This window comes from Podarcis muralis, chromosome 5 (genome assembly GCF_964188315.1).
Source record: "Podarcis muralis chromosome 5, rPodMur119.hap1.1, whole genome shotgun sequence".
NCBI lineage: Eukaryota > Metazoa > Chordata > Lepidosauria > Squamata > Lacertidae > Podarcis > Podarcis muralis.
This window is the reverse complement of record NC_135659.1, coordinates 79,334,840-79,350,515: the sequence shown is the minus strand read 5'-3', so window position 1 is coordinate 79,350,515 and position 15,676 is coordinate 79,334,840. Positions and strand designations below refer to the sequence as shown.

The 15,676-nt window shown below is 41.4% G+C and overlaps 1 protein-coding gene across 1 annotated transcript; it reads left to right on the top strand.

Moving 5' to 3' along the window:
* The first annotated feature begins 62 nt into the window (after positions 1-62).
* On the top strand, positions 63-13,175 carry YWHAB (tyrosine 3-monooxygenase/tryptophan 5-monooxygenase activation protein beta). The gene is made up of 6 exons (XM_028735054.2): positions 63-235; positions 7,308-7,609; positions 8,154-8,277; positions 10,323-10,486; positions 10,865-10,960; positions 11,382-13,175. The coding sequence occupies exons 2-6, from the start codon at positions 7,316-7,318 to the stop codon at positions 11,436-11,438; spliced, it is 735 nt and encodes a 244-aa protein (XP_028590887.1). The 5' UTR covers positions 63-235; positions 7,308-7,315; the 3' UTR covers positions 11,439-13,175.
* Positions 13,176-15,676: the final 2,501 nt, after the last annotated feature.

Below are 15,676 nucleotides of genomic sequence, written 5' to 3'. Positions count from 1 at the left end.
GAGAGAGAGAGAGAGAAGACAGAGGGAGGGGGGAGGGAAGGAGGAAGGCGTGTCCGTGGCGGAAAGGGCGTGGCCCCGGCGCCGGAAGTGCCTGCAGGAGCCGCAGGGTGTGTATCTCTGTGGTGAAGAGAGCGGAGCGGGCTGCCGCGCGCCGAGAGACGCCTCATTCCTCCCGGGGGACGACGACTCTTTTTGGAGGCCTGTGAGCCGCCTTCTCCTCCGCCTTAGCCGTCAGGTGAGCGGGTTTTCCCGCCGGAATCCCCTCCCCCACCCGGACCCGAGCCGCGCGTGCAGCTGCCCTTCCCCGCGCAGCGGAGGGGGAGAGAGAGGGCAGAGCCGAGGTCTCCCCCGCCCCTCCCTCCGTCCCCCCTTCCTTCCTTCTCTTCCCCGGCTGCTTTCGGAAGCGAGGACGGGGCTGCCTCCGGCTCGGCTCTTCCGGAGAGAGGCCTGAGGAAGGCCGCGGAACCGCCACAGCCGCCGCCGCCTTTCGGTCCTGAGGCGACACCCCACCTACGCGGCGGGCTGAGGGCACGGGCAGCAGCCCCTCCTTGGCGGCGGGGCTCTCGCCTCTCCACCCCCCCTCACCCCCTTTCCCGCTCCAAGGTCTCCGCCCGGTGGCGTCACCTCGCCTGCCAGCGGCCCCGCCCTGGCTGAGTCACCACCTTCTGCCCGGGGCTGGGCGGGCTCACCTGTCCGGAACGAGCCAGAGGTGGGGCTGGTCTCTCTTTTTTAGCTGCGCTTCTGGGCCCCCACCACCCGGCTCCCGCAGGGTTCAGGTCGCCCTTGCGGCCAGGGGAGTGGGCGGGGTGCCCCTCCCCCCCCCTTTTTTTAAAAAAAACCACACACTTGCACAATCCAGCCCTTGGGGCTTTGCCCACCTGAAAAGACGGTATTTTTAGTGCCAAAGCAGCTTTAAGTAAGCTCACCTGGAAGCAAACCTCATGGGCTTCCACCGCTTATGACCACAGGCTTGGTCCCTTTTCTACGTGAATGTTCGTCCACCCCTTCCAACTACACATGATTTCTCCTTGCTAAAATAGTCTTGATTTCTTCCTTTCATTCCTTGTATTTTATTTTTAAAAGGCGTGAGATCAATAGCATTTGCGTTTTCAGAATACCTGTTCAACTGGTGAGGTGCCAAATGGCCGGCTGGCTAACACTAGTAGTTTGATGGCGCTTTTAGGGAACAGTAGTTCCTACTGGTTAGCTATACCGAAACTTCAGTGGCAGCTCTGTTGGGGAAATAGTAACTGACCATTGTTTGGGTGCAGCATCTTTACCCTGCCACTTAATGAAGAAAGCTTTTAAGAGTGGCTTACAAAAATCCCTGTTACTCCCTTTTTGGCTGCTGCCAAACTTACCTGATGCACCAAATTTGAATCTGAGCTCTAAAACCCTTTATGTCAAAAATTAGTTATGTTTGTAATTTAGATAATATGTGTGTGACCAACATAAAAATCTTATTAAAAAATGTGTATCATACTTTGAATATAATGAGTGTGTGGGTGGGTCTTGCACATACAGTGGTACCTCTGGTTGCGAGCAGGATCCGTTCCGAAGGTCTGCCCGGATCCCGAGGTTTTTGCAACCCGAGGAGAAGCGATAGACTGCTTCTGCACATACGCATGCAGCGGTAGACCACTTTTGCACATGCGTGCGCTGCAAAACACTTCCGGGGTTCCCGCTTTCACATCCTGAAGTTTACGTTACGCAAGGGTAACGTATCCCAAGGTGCTACTATAATTCTTTATATCACTTTAATTGCATTCTAGTCTGAACTTAACTGCCTAGAGCCACATCACTAATCCATTAAAAACAAAAACCCTGCTACATGCTAGCTTTCGCCAACCCATCAATTCCATAGTAGAGATCCTTGACTGCAGTTGCTTACATGCAGCTTGGTCTCTGTGTGAACAGGGATATTCATCCAAGACTTCCTTTTAGGAAGATGTAGAGAACACAACAGAATCTGAGAACATGGAAGAAAGGCAGGATATAAATGTACTTGAATCTATTGACTTCTAGAACTAGACACACATATATCAGCAGCTCTTTCCAACTCAATCCATGATGATGGAGCATGAGGAAGAGGAGTCACCATCACAAATCCTATAGGGAACCACCCTTAGAGGGTGTTCAATTCTCTCTCCTCAGTGTCTTGACTAGTGAGAGGAAATAGGCTTTGAACTTCTTCAGAATTCAATTCCTCTCTTGAACTTCACACACCTTTCCAGGGTTTCTGTGTGCCCCTACTCCCTGCACAAGGAGCCTAGAATTTGAGAATAACTTATTTAACGTAAATGGAAAGCCAGTGTTACCTAGGGTGCCTCTGCTGTGAGAGTCCCTTGGAGTTACTAGGGTGAATATAGTAAAGATTATAAAGTCCATTGCAAAATAGACATTATTCACAATTAATAGTATGTGAGCTGGACCATAAAGAAGGCTGGTCGCTGAAGAATTGATGCTTTTGAATTATGGTGCTGGAGGAGACTCTTGAGCGTCCCATGGACTGCAAGAAGATCAAACCTCTCCATTCTGAAGGAAATCAGCCCTGAGTGCTCACTGGAAGGACAGATCCTGAAGCTGAGGCTCCAATACTTTGGCCACCTCATGAGAAGATAAGACTCCCTGGAAAAGACCCTGATGTTGGGGAAGATGGAGGGCACAAGGAGAAGGGGACGACAGAGGACGAGATGGTTGGATAGTGTTCTCAAAGCTACCAGCATGAATTTGACCAAACTGGGAGGCAGTGGAAGACAGGAGAAGAGCTGGAAACGACTAAACAACAACAACAAGCATGTTCTAAAATTAGTTAAGGCAGCTCATGTTTAAAAACATGCTAAACGACAAATAAAATGATTGCTGCTTAAAACAATATAAAAGATGCAATATTTAATTAAAAGTACGCTGGTATAAAACAGTGTTCCGTGCCTGCTAAAGACCCAGGTGTGCCTCTCTGGAAAGGCACTTTCACAATCTAGGTGCCACTAGTGAAAAGGCTCTCTCTTGTGCACATACATCACACATCAGTACAGCAAGGTGACACAGGAGGCCACCAAAGTTAAACAGATTTCTCAGAAATTTGAATTGGAGCAGGTGATTCTGTAGATACCATAGTCCTAGGCCACTTCAGGTCTTTAAAGAATGCATTGATATAAGCATACTGACATTTTTGAGTATGCTTGATAAAGCCTATGTCAGCTTACTGTTGTGAGTGACCTTGCTGTAGCTGCTTGTGGTAAAGATGAATTAATATCAGCATGGTTGGGAGCTCTTTAAAAATTATTACAATATATATATATTTATTATTATTAAAAGATGACATTTCATTTATGGTCTTAGGGTAGTAATTCAACTAAGTCATACTCAGAGTAGTAGATCCATTGAAATAAATGTATTTAAATTACTCATGCCTAACTTAAGATCATTGATTTCATTGGGTGGTAACTTTCAGCTTTAATGGAAATGTATCCAAATAATGGTCACAATGACCTGAACATTCTTTTCATTAATATGGTTTTGCATGCATGGAAAGAAGGTGATCAATTGTTCCTATTGTCCAGTACAACATAGTCCTACAGTCCATATTGGCAAATGTCATTGAATAATCGGTATAATAGTGGCCAGTGTTCTTCACCAGGCTGTAGTCAACATAAAAGACCACACATCAGCTGTATGCAAGAAACCTTTTGCAAATAGATAAGCTGAGTTTTTGCTATGATATTGGAAGGGGCTTCAGGGACAGTGTTCTGTACCCTCTGGAAAGTAACCGCCAGCTGTGCTGCCTGCTGGGAGAGCATTCACATAATCCACAATATCTGTCAATACTGTAGTTGCTGTTGCGTCAGCATGTCTGTGACTGAATTATAAAGGAAGTTCCCCCCACCCAAACTGCCTTCAGAAAGCTACTGGTTTCCTGAATTTCAAGATGAAAGTTTTAGAACTGGAGTGTTGCTGTGGAAGCTTTCTCTCTCTTTTTCCTTCTTTGGTTGTAGCAGATAACAATTTTCTCAAAACAAATCTATTCCAATGTTAGTTTAACACCCATTTTGGTCATCTGCAGCTCTTGTTTAAAGTGTAAATATGATGGAGAGAGATTGCCACCCTTATTATTTAAGATGGATTGAAGATGGCTTTTTTAAGACAAGAGAATTTGAAGCATCCCCCCCCCCTCCTTTGGTGGTGTGGAAAGCTAGTAATGACAACTTGATTTTATGAATGTCTCTTAAGTGGTTTAATTAGAGCTGGTTAAAAATTAACCAAAATATCTCTGTCATTTTTCTGCATTAATAACAATACCCAGGTCATTTGAAACACTTCAAGCTAGCGTGTTTCCATTTTACTATATTAAGCTAGTCAGATACTTCTCTTCCAATTTCCCTTTTCTATAGTATTTAACTGTCATTATTTTGCATCTGTTATGATGTCTTGTGTAGCTCATGGAAATTAGAAGCAACAGACTACAAGCAGCCATGAGTGGTGTCTTTATAATTGCAATTCCAAACTGTGACTTACCTCAAAGATCCTTCAGTACCAATTGAGTAACCTTGGAACAGCTTCTGTTGTTACTTGCACTTTCCAGTGGTTTTCACTGATTTTTCTCTGATGGAAGGAGAATCAGAAGTCTCCTTCAAAGTGCTAAAATCTTACATGTATTCTGTGTTCTCCATACATAATCAGTACCCAGGATTGTCTGGGGAATCATGCCAAATTTGGTAGATTTTCCTATGAGATACTGCTTCTGTCATGGCATTGAATCTTTTGTTAAGAGATCCCTCTATAACTTCCCCCTTTTCCAAGCTCCCTCATAGTGACCACAGAGCATTCATCTCTTGTCTCAACAAGGTAAGCAATGAAGAAAATTCAAACTGTTCCTTTGTTCATGTAGACCCAGACAGATTGCTCACGTACTTGAGAGAACATGTCTCCTGAAAGAGGAATGAATTCAAACATAAAGAACTTTAACATGCCCTATTAGACAGTTCTAAATACTTTGAGCAAGATAACTTCTTCATGCAATGGGACTTCATCTTCCTTTGCATACCCCCAAAACCTGCTCTGGAAGATCCCCCACCCCCTGGAGCTTGGAAGGTGTGTAGGTGCTGCGTGAGGTGGTGGATGAAGGTTAAGTATTGTCGCATTTCTGTTTGTGCACAGAAATGCTTGATGCAACCGTATGGTAGCAAATTTTCCATCAAGGCAAGTTAGCAAGTGTGAGTAAAAGTTTTAAAGCTTTATGTTGATTTTTTAAAATGTTGGAATGTTTTTATAGCCTTAAGAATGAAATCTGCTTGAGCCGACACATCAAAGTCCAGGTATTTATTGCACTTGAGAAGATAGTGTATAAGAGCAGTTGTCATCTTATTGTGTATTGTGTTAAACTGGTGGTTATCCACAATTTAGAGTTTGACTCAGGAGTCTTAAACAGGTGTAAGTTCTTTGTGCCCCAGTCACCAGCTTTGAAAATGAGTATTCAGGTATTCAGTTCCCTCCAGATAAAGAGACATGCTGTACCTGTCAGGCAAGAATGAGGGTTTTTACCACATGACTAAGTTCAAAATCTAGAAATAACGTTAATTGCTTGTAAGCAATTAACATGCAGATTATTTTTTTTAAAAAATAGCTGCCACAGGGCTTTCTGAGTAAGGATCAGGACTGTGTGTGTTTAATCCTTCCTCACTGTTGTGATCCCACTATAAATCTATCCTCACCCAAGCTGCTATTAGCCCTAGGAGGGAAGCTCCCATTGGTGTCAATGGAAGCTAACAACAATGTATGTTTTGTGTTTGGGGGGAAGTGTTGGGGTCGTGTCCAAAAAGGGTTAATCCCTATTCATTTTTATTTCAATCCTGCTCATCAAACCCTGCAGCAACTGTTTAAATCAGTCTTTCTGAACCTTGGGTCCATGGATGTTATTGGACTACAACTCCCCTCTTCCTTGACCACTGGTCCTGCTAGCTAGGGATCATTGGAGCTGTAGCCCATCAACATTCAGGGACCCAAGGTTGAGAAAGGCTGGTTTAATTTTTTTAAAAGGTTGCATTAATTGCTTACATGAAATTGATGCTGCATGTAGTACAGTGTTAGTTCATTCAGCCCATCACTCTTGTCGTGCACTACAGTGATCTTTCCATTCCCCATAATTCTGTACTTTTCTCCTAGAGCATGTTACTTCTTTTTAATTCTGAAGTGCCATTACACTTGCACATATTCCCTTAAATAAATTGATTTACCTTCTGAAGGCTTTTTTTTTTTTTTTTTTTGTGGGGAAGAGGTAATGCATACTCCTAAGGAAACAGTTCTTGTTTCTAATGAAAAGAAACCTAATAACAATGCTGGTGTTGCAAATTCAGCAGGGAATCCTGTAAGCGGGAAATTGCTGAGAAGGGCAGAGACCTGCAAAGTGTTAGATAATGATTTATAAGAAGTGTAGTATTGTACTTTGTAATGGTCTTGGATAAAATTCTGCAGTGGTGGTGTGTGAAATGGTATCCAACTATGACAACTTCTAAGCCTTCCAAATTTGGTCCAGCGCGGAGCTCCTGAGAACCAGTCGATCATTCCATTTCATTGCTCTGATGCTGGAAAATGACCTTATTGCTTGCTGCAAAGGAGCAAGTCTTTAGAACTGAGACACAGGTGTTCTCTGCAGGGGTTGCTTTTAGGTTGAAGGGGGAAGTGAGCCTGCTCACAGTTACTTGTATCCCATTTGAAGGGCTGCCTTGTTAGTTTATTCTCATACAAATGTAGCCATTGGTTAGCAAGGAGATTAATGTGTTCTGTTTAGTGGCAGTTGGGTAAAGCTATCCGAGCTCAGTATCCTTTGCCTCAAGAAGGATACATCTAATTATATTGTGGCACGATCTTCTGTAGAGATTAAAATAGAAATAGTTATGTACTTTGCGCTATTAGATGTAATCAGAGATGCCTATCCCAGAATAATATGGTGTATAGATAATCATTCACAAAGTTGCTGTTGAACAGGTCAAATTTTACAGAGGACAGTGACAGGCAGGAGAGCAGTTCATAACAAACCACTCATAGATGCTACATCCCAGCACAAGACTCTTCCTTTTGTTATTTTGAAAGGGCCACACTCTACTACCCTATTATATTGGTGGATTTCTAAACTTACTCCTATGTCAAGAGTACTGGAGTCTTCCCTTGTCGTCACTTTGGAATAACCCACATCCTGATGGTTTACTCTCAGATTTACTGTATTTTATGCCTATCACATAGTCTGCTGGAGAAAATTGAGCTGCAGGAAATAAACATTCCTTTTCTACTCTTGCCCCCCCCCCTTTTAGGAACAAACATGGATAAAAGTGAGTTGGTACAGAAGGCCAAACTTGCCGAGCAGGCAGAGCGCTATGATGATATGGCTGCTGCCATGAAGGCTGTCACTGAGCAGGGACATGAGCTGTCCAATGAAGAAAGGAATCTACTCTCTGTTGCCTACAAGAACGTGGTTGGTGCCCGTCGCTCTTCGTGGCGTGTCATCTCCAGCATTGAACAGAAGACGGAAAGAAATGAGAAGAAACAGCAGATGGGAAGAGAATATCGTGAGAAGATTGAGGCTGAACTGAAGGACATCTGCAATGATGTTCTGGTAATAGTCTAGTAGGAATGGATATAGCAGCATATGTTAAGGGGCTCCATCTGCTGGGAAGCTTGTGAGCTCAAGGCAGGAGCACACTTTCATCACTTAAGGATCTACTTTCGTCCAATAGCCAAAGATCCTTGCTTTGTAATTAGTTGTTTATATGCTAGGTGTAGAAAATTATTTTTATTTGATGCTTGATAGACAATGTGTGCACTTGTATGGACCAAACCTATAAACAACACAAAACATATATAAACCTCTCTTCTCTAATCTAGCCAATGAATTAAAGAAATATGACCTTGTATAAAGCCACCAGAGTCTCATCTCCAAAGTTTTTTAAAAAAGAGCTTGGTGCTTCCTGATCTTCTAAGTGTTGCTCAACCACAACTTTCATCATTCCTGGTCATTGGCCATGCTGGGTGGGGCTATGCTAGAGGATGTAGTTCAGCAACAACTGGAAGGCTTTAGGTTAGGCCTGCATATTGAAGATGTAAACATAAAGGGGATCAGTTGAGGAACGTGTGTAACCTTGTGATTATATGTCTTTCAGGAACTGCTGGATAAGTACCTTATTGCTAATGCCACACAGCCAGAAAGCAAAGTCTTCTATTTGAAAATGAAAGGAGATTACTACAGATACCTTTCAGAAGTGGCATCTGGAGAAAGCAAGCAAAGTAGGTGGTTACCTTAAAATCAGAAGCCTTTCTTAATGATTCCCTACAAGAGCTGTGTGTGGTATTATTAAACTATTTCTTGATCTCACAATAAATTTGTCTCAGTATTCTGAGAATATCAGATGTTCTGAATGCAAAGGAATAGGGAAAAGAACCAGTGGCTTCCTGTTGTATTCAACCATAAGGTGGTTGACTACCGTGGAAGGGCCAGGTTGAAAGGATTGCTGCTGCAGGATACTTGTTTTTAGTATTTCCAACTTGACTAGAGGTTACTAAAAGGAGGTAACAGCAAATCACAAGGAATGGGTGTTCTGCATTCTTCCATTAAGACAGCAGTTCCCTCTAGGTGAAGACACATATATTGGATTTAGGAGTTGAATATGTCTACAATATACAGTGGTACCTCGGGTTAAGTAAGTTCCGGAGGTCCATACTTAACCTGAAACTGTTCTTAACCTGAAACACCACTTTAGCTAATGGGGCCTCCTGCTGCTGCCGCACCGCCGGAGCACGATTTCTGTTCTCATCCTGAAGCACTATTTCTGGGTTAGTGGAGTCTGTAACCTGAAGCGTATGTAACCCGAGGTACCACTGTACACAAAAATTAAAATTTTCTAGTGTTGTAAATTATTTCATTAAAATCTTCCTGCTACACATTTTGAGTAAGTAAACCTTTTGTGAAAGCATTTCACTCTTTCCAATAAAGAAAATATTCCAAAGGAGTTCCCAATGTTCCCTAGATTTCCCATTGAAAAGAAATCTTTGAAGGGGGGGGGTGTCCTCTTTTTTTCCATTTACTTTTTTCCAGGCCTTTACATCTCTGCTGCAACTGAATGCAAAGGCTCCTAATGGAACCTCTGACCACAAGGAAAGATGTGGGAAGTTCCCTTTCAAAACTTAGAAGTGTGGGAAGCAGAAAGTATTAAGTTGCTTGTCTTGACTATAAAGTTGCTTATCTTGACTATAAAGTCACAGTTTGTGCCTGCATCTTATTTAATTAATCTGTAGTCACAGATGCTGGATCTGTGTGCCTTAAAACCTTAGATGGTCTATGAATTGGTTGTTAAACAAATATGTCTGTACCTGATACCAGGCTAGTGACATTTCACCGTTTAGCCTACTCGTGCTATAGATTTTTTGTTTTTGTTTCCCCCCAATAATCTTTGTAGTGTTCTTGGAAGATCACCAAATATAGAACCCTGTAAAGTTTTTAGATATAGGGATCATGTTCAAATGTTACTATACAGTATTAACTAATATGTGACACAACTTATGGCTACGATAGAATTTCTAGACACAATAGAATTTGGTTCTGTATCAAATAGCCAAGATAGAATAGGAAATGTTTTACAGCTAGGTTCATGTGATATTCACATATAAGTTGTTAGGACATACTCTTTGTAGAATGTCATATTTGTAATTGGCCCCCACACACAAATATTTAAAATGTGTGTGTATTGAATCTAAGGTTTTATTGTTTAGGATGGACTGAAATGAAGCGATACTTGCAAAATTTATTTCTCTACTACAAAGAAGACTCTGATATTTCTATGCCCCCGCCCTCATGGCCTTGACAGGCTGCTACTTTGACAACATTTTTTCTTCATGTATTTCCCCATCATATCAACACTGACATAGCCAGTCAATGTAATGACCCTGAGGACAAACTAGTTAATTCTAAGGAGAGACAATATTTCCTGAGTCGGAGTTGCTCTCACTCTGAGCTTTGGTTGTTGTCAGTGACTATGCATAACCAAATCTTGCCACACAGTGTCTCTGCTACTAGGTAGAAGATGACCAGTCTTAAAGCAAACTGGTGCTGAAGCAGCAGTGATTTTAGCTGTGAACAAGTACAAAAAAGGTAACATTTCAGGAGTCTTTTGGGAAACATTTCAGGCTCCTAAAAATACTGTTTTCGTGTGTAACAAAATGTTCACTACAGATCACTGTTCAGCCCTATTCTATGCAGGCACCTGTGTAAATGTTTCTGACTTGGAGTTGGTCATGTCAGGAAATATTAAAATTATCACCATCTTTTCTTGCAGCAACTGTAGCAAATTCTCAGCAAGCATATCAGGAAGCATTTGAAATCAGCAAGAAAGAGATGCAACCAACACATCCTATTCGACTTGGTCTGGCACTTAATTTCTCTGTGTTCTACTATGAGATACTAAACTCACCAGAGAAAGCCTGCAGTCTGGCAAAGACGGTAAATAGACTTAATATTGTCAAGAATGGTTATGGGGAAACAAATTAGAGATACACGTTGAGCAGTTGTGAATGCAACTAGAAAGGTATGGCTTAATAAATCATGTCAGAGAGCTCTAGGAGATCTTTTATATTATTCAGAAGAAAGATTAATTATTAAGTTAAAATAACACCCTTGAAATTAGAGGTGGCACTTTTATATTCTAAGGAAGTCTGTCTTGGGTCTTAACCTAGATGAACACAAGTGTAATGTTATGCGTTTTTTGTCACTTAGCCAGTCCTATCTGTGCTTGGAAATTGAATGGGTGGGTTAAACATTCTTAAGGCAGGAAGAATCAGAAGCAGAATAAAGTGAATTAATTATTTGAATTTGGTTTAGGCATTTGATGAAGCGATAGCTGAACTGGACACACTGAATGAAGAATCTTACAAAGATAGTACTCTGATTATGCAGCTACTTAGAGATAACCTTACTGTAAGTATTCCTTTGAAAAACTGGCTACACTTTAAATGATGCAATGTTTTATAATTTTAAGTCTTGCCATCCCACAAATGATTGATAATTGCACCCTTACAAACTATTTTGGATGTAACACAAAGTTAGTTCCATATGAAAGAATGACTGCTGTCAGCATTGTGTGTGTGGAGCAGTCATACCTGTAATGGAAAACTTGCCAAATGCCCTTATCAGGCAGCTAACAAATTTGTGTGTTACCTGCAGGCTTCATGTACTAATTGTTTAACTTCATCTAATCTCCAGTCTTTAGTTCATCATTCATTAACTCTTCCACTCAAATAATACTGCTCTACTGAAACAAATTGCCCCACTACCTCTTTCCAGACCAATGTAATTAACTGCATGCTTTCAGCATAAACATGTTTGTATTTTCTTACAGCTATGGACATCGGAAAACCAGGGAGATGAAGGGGAAGCTGGGGAGGGCGAGAACTAATGGCTGTCACGCTTCACTATATGTTCAATGTCACTCTGTATCCTACACGTTATATCCCTTTGTGCGACAAGCAAAAAGAATAGTACATCGACTTCACAACCTCAACGTAGCAAACTGTCTGTGGGGTAAAAACAATTGGTTGGTGTTCTGTGTACATAAAATGGAGATCAATTGAGCAATGGCATTTTGAACCTTTCCTATTATGAACACTTACAATTATGATTACTGTGTTTATATTTTTTTTAACTGAACACTGTGATTATGGGTTTTGCGATTGCAGTTGACTTTACAAAACTCTAAATGATGGAAGAGTAGATGTGAATCATGTAATTCATTGGAAAGATTATAATCTGGGATCAAAGTAGTCGAAGTACAATTCTGTTGTAAAGTTGTACAGAAAATTATAGAGATTATATTGTGACACTGCAACATGGAAGGGAAACAATCTATTGTGCGGCATTCCAGTTCAGTAGTTCACTTCTGTGAATTTAATAGGCACATTCATTCAAACTTTTTTGTTTTTGAAATAATAATGCTGGACACGCTGCTTTTCAGCCAAACGCTCATGTCAAATGTAAACATTTTCTGAGGCCTCAATTTAAAGCAGAGAAAAACGGCAGCCTAAGTTCCAGACTCCTTAACAGTGGCAGAATACTGGGGCTTCGTCTATGGAGAAACAGCCCAGTCCTCTTTCTGTGGACATTGTCAAGCCCCTTCCCACAGCAATAAGTTAACATACTTACAATATGGACTGTTCCTGGTAGTGAATTTTTAGAGCACTACCATGGAATTTCAACAGGATGTTTCTGTTTTTATGGCCTTATTAGTTGCTGAGTAGGCATGCTAAATAGAACTGTTTTCCCACTTTAAAATGCTAAAATCTTAATCTCCCTCCTCACTTCAGGGAGGAGGCCTGCCCCTTTGAATAATCCGAAAGAGCTCTTCTTTGCATGGATTGTGTTCTCCCACCCAGTCCCATTCCGGCTTCAGTTTAAAGCCTGAGGTCCTTTGTGTATGCTGTTAAGTCTTTGATGATGGGAGCGGCTTAAATATGTTGGAATACAGGTCTCACTTAGATGCTGAAGGCTTGCCAGTGCTGGGTCACAACCAAGATCCTGTTAAAAAGTTTTCCCATAGCTGCCTTAGGAATACAGACCATAAACATGCATATTAATTGTTAGCTTGAGATACTGAAATTCCAAACGTTCAATTGTTTATAAACCTGTCCAGTCAAATACCAGAATTCAATAGGAGTTGCATGAATAATGCAGAGGAAAGATTTGAATACTCACCCTTTTCAATCTTTTTAGTATCGTTCCTCTGCCTATAAGCATTCCGCTTAGATCATAGAATCCATCTGTTCGTCTTTTCATCTGTCACTGAAGAGAGAAATTCATGCACTGACTTCAAAATTCCCCTCTTACTAGCTGAACAAATTGTGCAGTTATACTTGGCGCTTGATAAATGCGGTAGTGAATGTGGAACCGAGCCTGTCTGTATATCTGGTAGCTCTTTTTGCGTTGTTTCTACTGACCAGTATTTTGCCTAAAGTTTGCTTCTGTGACGGTTGTATTGCCTAGCACACACACACGTGGTTGTGAGAATAGTATAGCAAAAAGAAATACCTGGTTATTGATGTACTAGATTTGTGTATGTCTTTTAAAACAGTTCTAGTTTCACCTTACACAATCGGGAAAGTGTAAAAGAATTCAAAGACAATAAAAAGTTTTATCAGTTGTGGTCTGTGGTTTTTTTTTACACTTTTGTTTGTTACTGCCATGGCTGAATACTGTGGTGGTGGAATGACTGTGCTGTTTTATGTCTCGTAGCTTGCTTAACTGCTAAAGCAGCCTTTAAGGTCTGCACACACACACCCAACCAAAAAAACCCACCACCTCGTCACAACTGTATAGAGTTGGTCACTTCTGTTTCACAGGAAGAGTGAAAGAAGACACCTTGTGCAAGGCTTTACAGCATCCAAGCCAAACTGCCTATCTACTGGACATCTGCCTTCTTATAGACAGTAGTGAATGATTTTGAATATCGCAAAACATGCTGCATTATTCCTTCAGGTATTAAAACAGCATTGGGTTCTAGAAATAGTTTAGATACTAGAAAGTGGCCCTTGATTTCTTAGCTTTCTGACATGAAGCATGAATTCATATTATTCAAAAGCCACCTTCGTTATGAAATCCTTTAGGAATAAAGTTTGTCCTATAAGTACAAGTAGCTATGACCGACGGCTGGTGCAAATAAAGCTTCATTCATTCAGCTTGTAGGTGCAAGTTATCCAAGTGTCTAAATGGCACTTTGTGGGTTGTAATTGTATTTAGAATAGTTCTGCTGCAGAAGTCTAAATTGTACTTCCTTTAGACTTTTGATTCTTTTCCATTATTAGAATAATATCTTATTCTGCCAGGTATTATTAGTACCACCAGCTCCGGGGTTCCTATTAGAAATGCAGTGTGAGGTTCTAGTTTTCTGATGCACTTCGTAATATCTTTAAAGGGGTCTTTCCTATCTCTTTTATGAAAAGATGCTTGAACTCCCCCTGCAGAAAAAGTGCACAGGTTCTTTCACATGGTAAGAAATGTAGCCAGAAGCAAGGAACCCTGTTCCTACAAAGACTAAGAAGGGCTCATCTAGGCTTCCTTTTGTTTCGTGTTTCTAGGCACAGATTCAGGCTTTAAAGCTCTCTGTCCAAGCAGACTTTTTTTTTGTCCCCACCCTTTCCCTGGGAAAACCTGTGTTTTACTGGTGAATTGGAGCAAACAGGTTTTCTGTAGATTGCTGTTCACTTTATTCAGTGGAAAAACACAGGTGTTCCTGGGCAAAATGCCAAAATCAAAACTCAGATACGGTGCATGAACCTGTGCCTGGAAAGCACAGCACAAAATGAAGTCTGGATGGGCCCTTAATGTTGAATCTACACTTACTGATGATTTCAGAAGGGGTAGGTTACTTTTGTACTCTCCCAGTGTGTTGAGTGCATGAAATTGGCACCAAACAGTAACACACTTCCTGCGCTACCATTTCAGAGTGCAGATAATGAGCTGTGTGTTTCAGTACTTCCTCATGAAGGAGACTCCATCTGTTTGGTTTAAAAGGCCAGGCTGAATCCTTCACTCTAATGTACTTGTTTTGCATGCATAAAGGGTTGTTTTTAATTGAGCATTCAAAGATGCAGCCCTCCCAACTTGCAGCCTGAAATTGCACGGCTTACAAAAAGCGTGCTTTCAATTTCTGCAGAATGTAAGCTAGCCTTCCAGATACGTTCCACAATTCGTTTGCTTGTCTCTCTATGTTGTTGGCTCATGCCCAAGTGCAGAGTACTTGTCTTAGAGCAGAAAGGGAAGAACGTGATAACTGCCTAAAACAGCTTTTCGTCTAGACAATGTGGAAAAGCAACTTGCTGCGATACCAAGCAGCTGCCAGTCAGCTGTGTTTTTTCCGTTCGAGGACTTTACCCTTCATAGGAAAATGAGAGCGATGTTATGGCCAGACTTTGAAAGACTTCTTCTAGTTCCCTAGCTGCTTTTGCTGTTACAGAAAAGCCACAACTTAAACCGCCTTTGATAGCCTATGGCTATCTGAACAGCCCGTGTACAGAGAGGAAAATGGAAAGGTATCTTGAGTACCTATGAAGTAGTATGACTTGATGTAGAGATGGAAATATGCTGAAAGAAGAGATGCGTGGAGACATTGCTTTAAAGTGTGCTTGGTGTTTCAGCTCCACCAACAAGATTTGTGGCATAACAAAGTTATTGTGGCATGAGCCTTTTTCATCAGATGCAGGAGCTATGGAGATGATGGATGCAAGCAGGGACTAAAGGACTGGTCCTTTTTCTTTCCCCTGCAATGATTGCTCAAGTTCTTTCTCACCCATCCACAGTGACATGGCGAGCCCTCTTTGCTGTTGACACTTGTTTTTGTCCCACACAGCATCTTTTGCCATTGTGTTCAGGATTGAAATGTGTGGGGAGATAAACATTTGGGCCATTGGGGTGGGGTGAGAGGCGCATCCGTCCTGGATGAAACAGATAAACATTCCAGAAGGGTGTTAAAGATCATGGGTTGTATCCAAGTAAGTCGTAAGTACGTTTATTGAAATTAATGAGCTTAAGGATATTGGTTTCAATGGATCCTACTCCCGAGTGTGACTTGATTAGATAAAACCCTACGTAATGTTTTAATAAATGTTAATAAAAGTTATTTAGATGGTAGATTTTAAAAATGTC

Bases quoted from the DNA above. Each gene is read 5' to 3' on its own strand.
- YWHAB (XM_028735054.2), top strand. From the start codon at position 7,316: ATGGATAAAAGTGAGTTGGTACAGAAGGCCAAACTTGCCGAGCAGGCA. The intron at 8,278-10,322 runs GTAGGTGGTTAC...CTTTTCTTGCAG, and splicing joins ATCTGGAGAAAGCAAGCAAA to CAACTGTAGCAAATTCTCAG. The intron at 10,487-10,864 runs GTAAATAGACTT...AATTTGGTTTAG, and splicing joins CCTGCAGTCTGGCAAAGACG to GCATTTGATGAAGCGATAGC.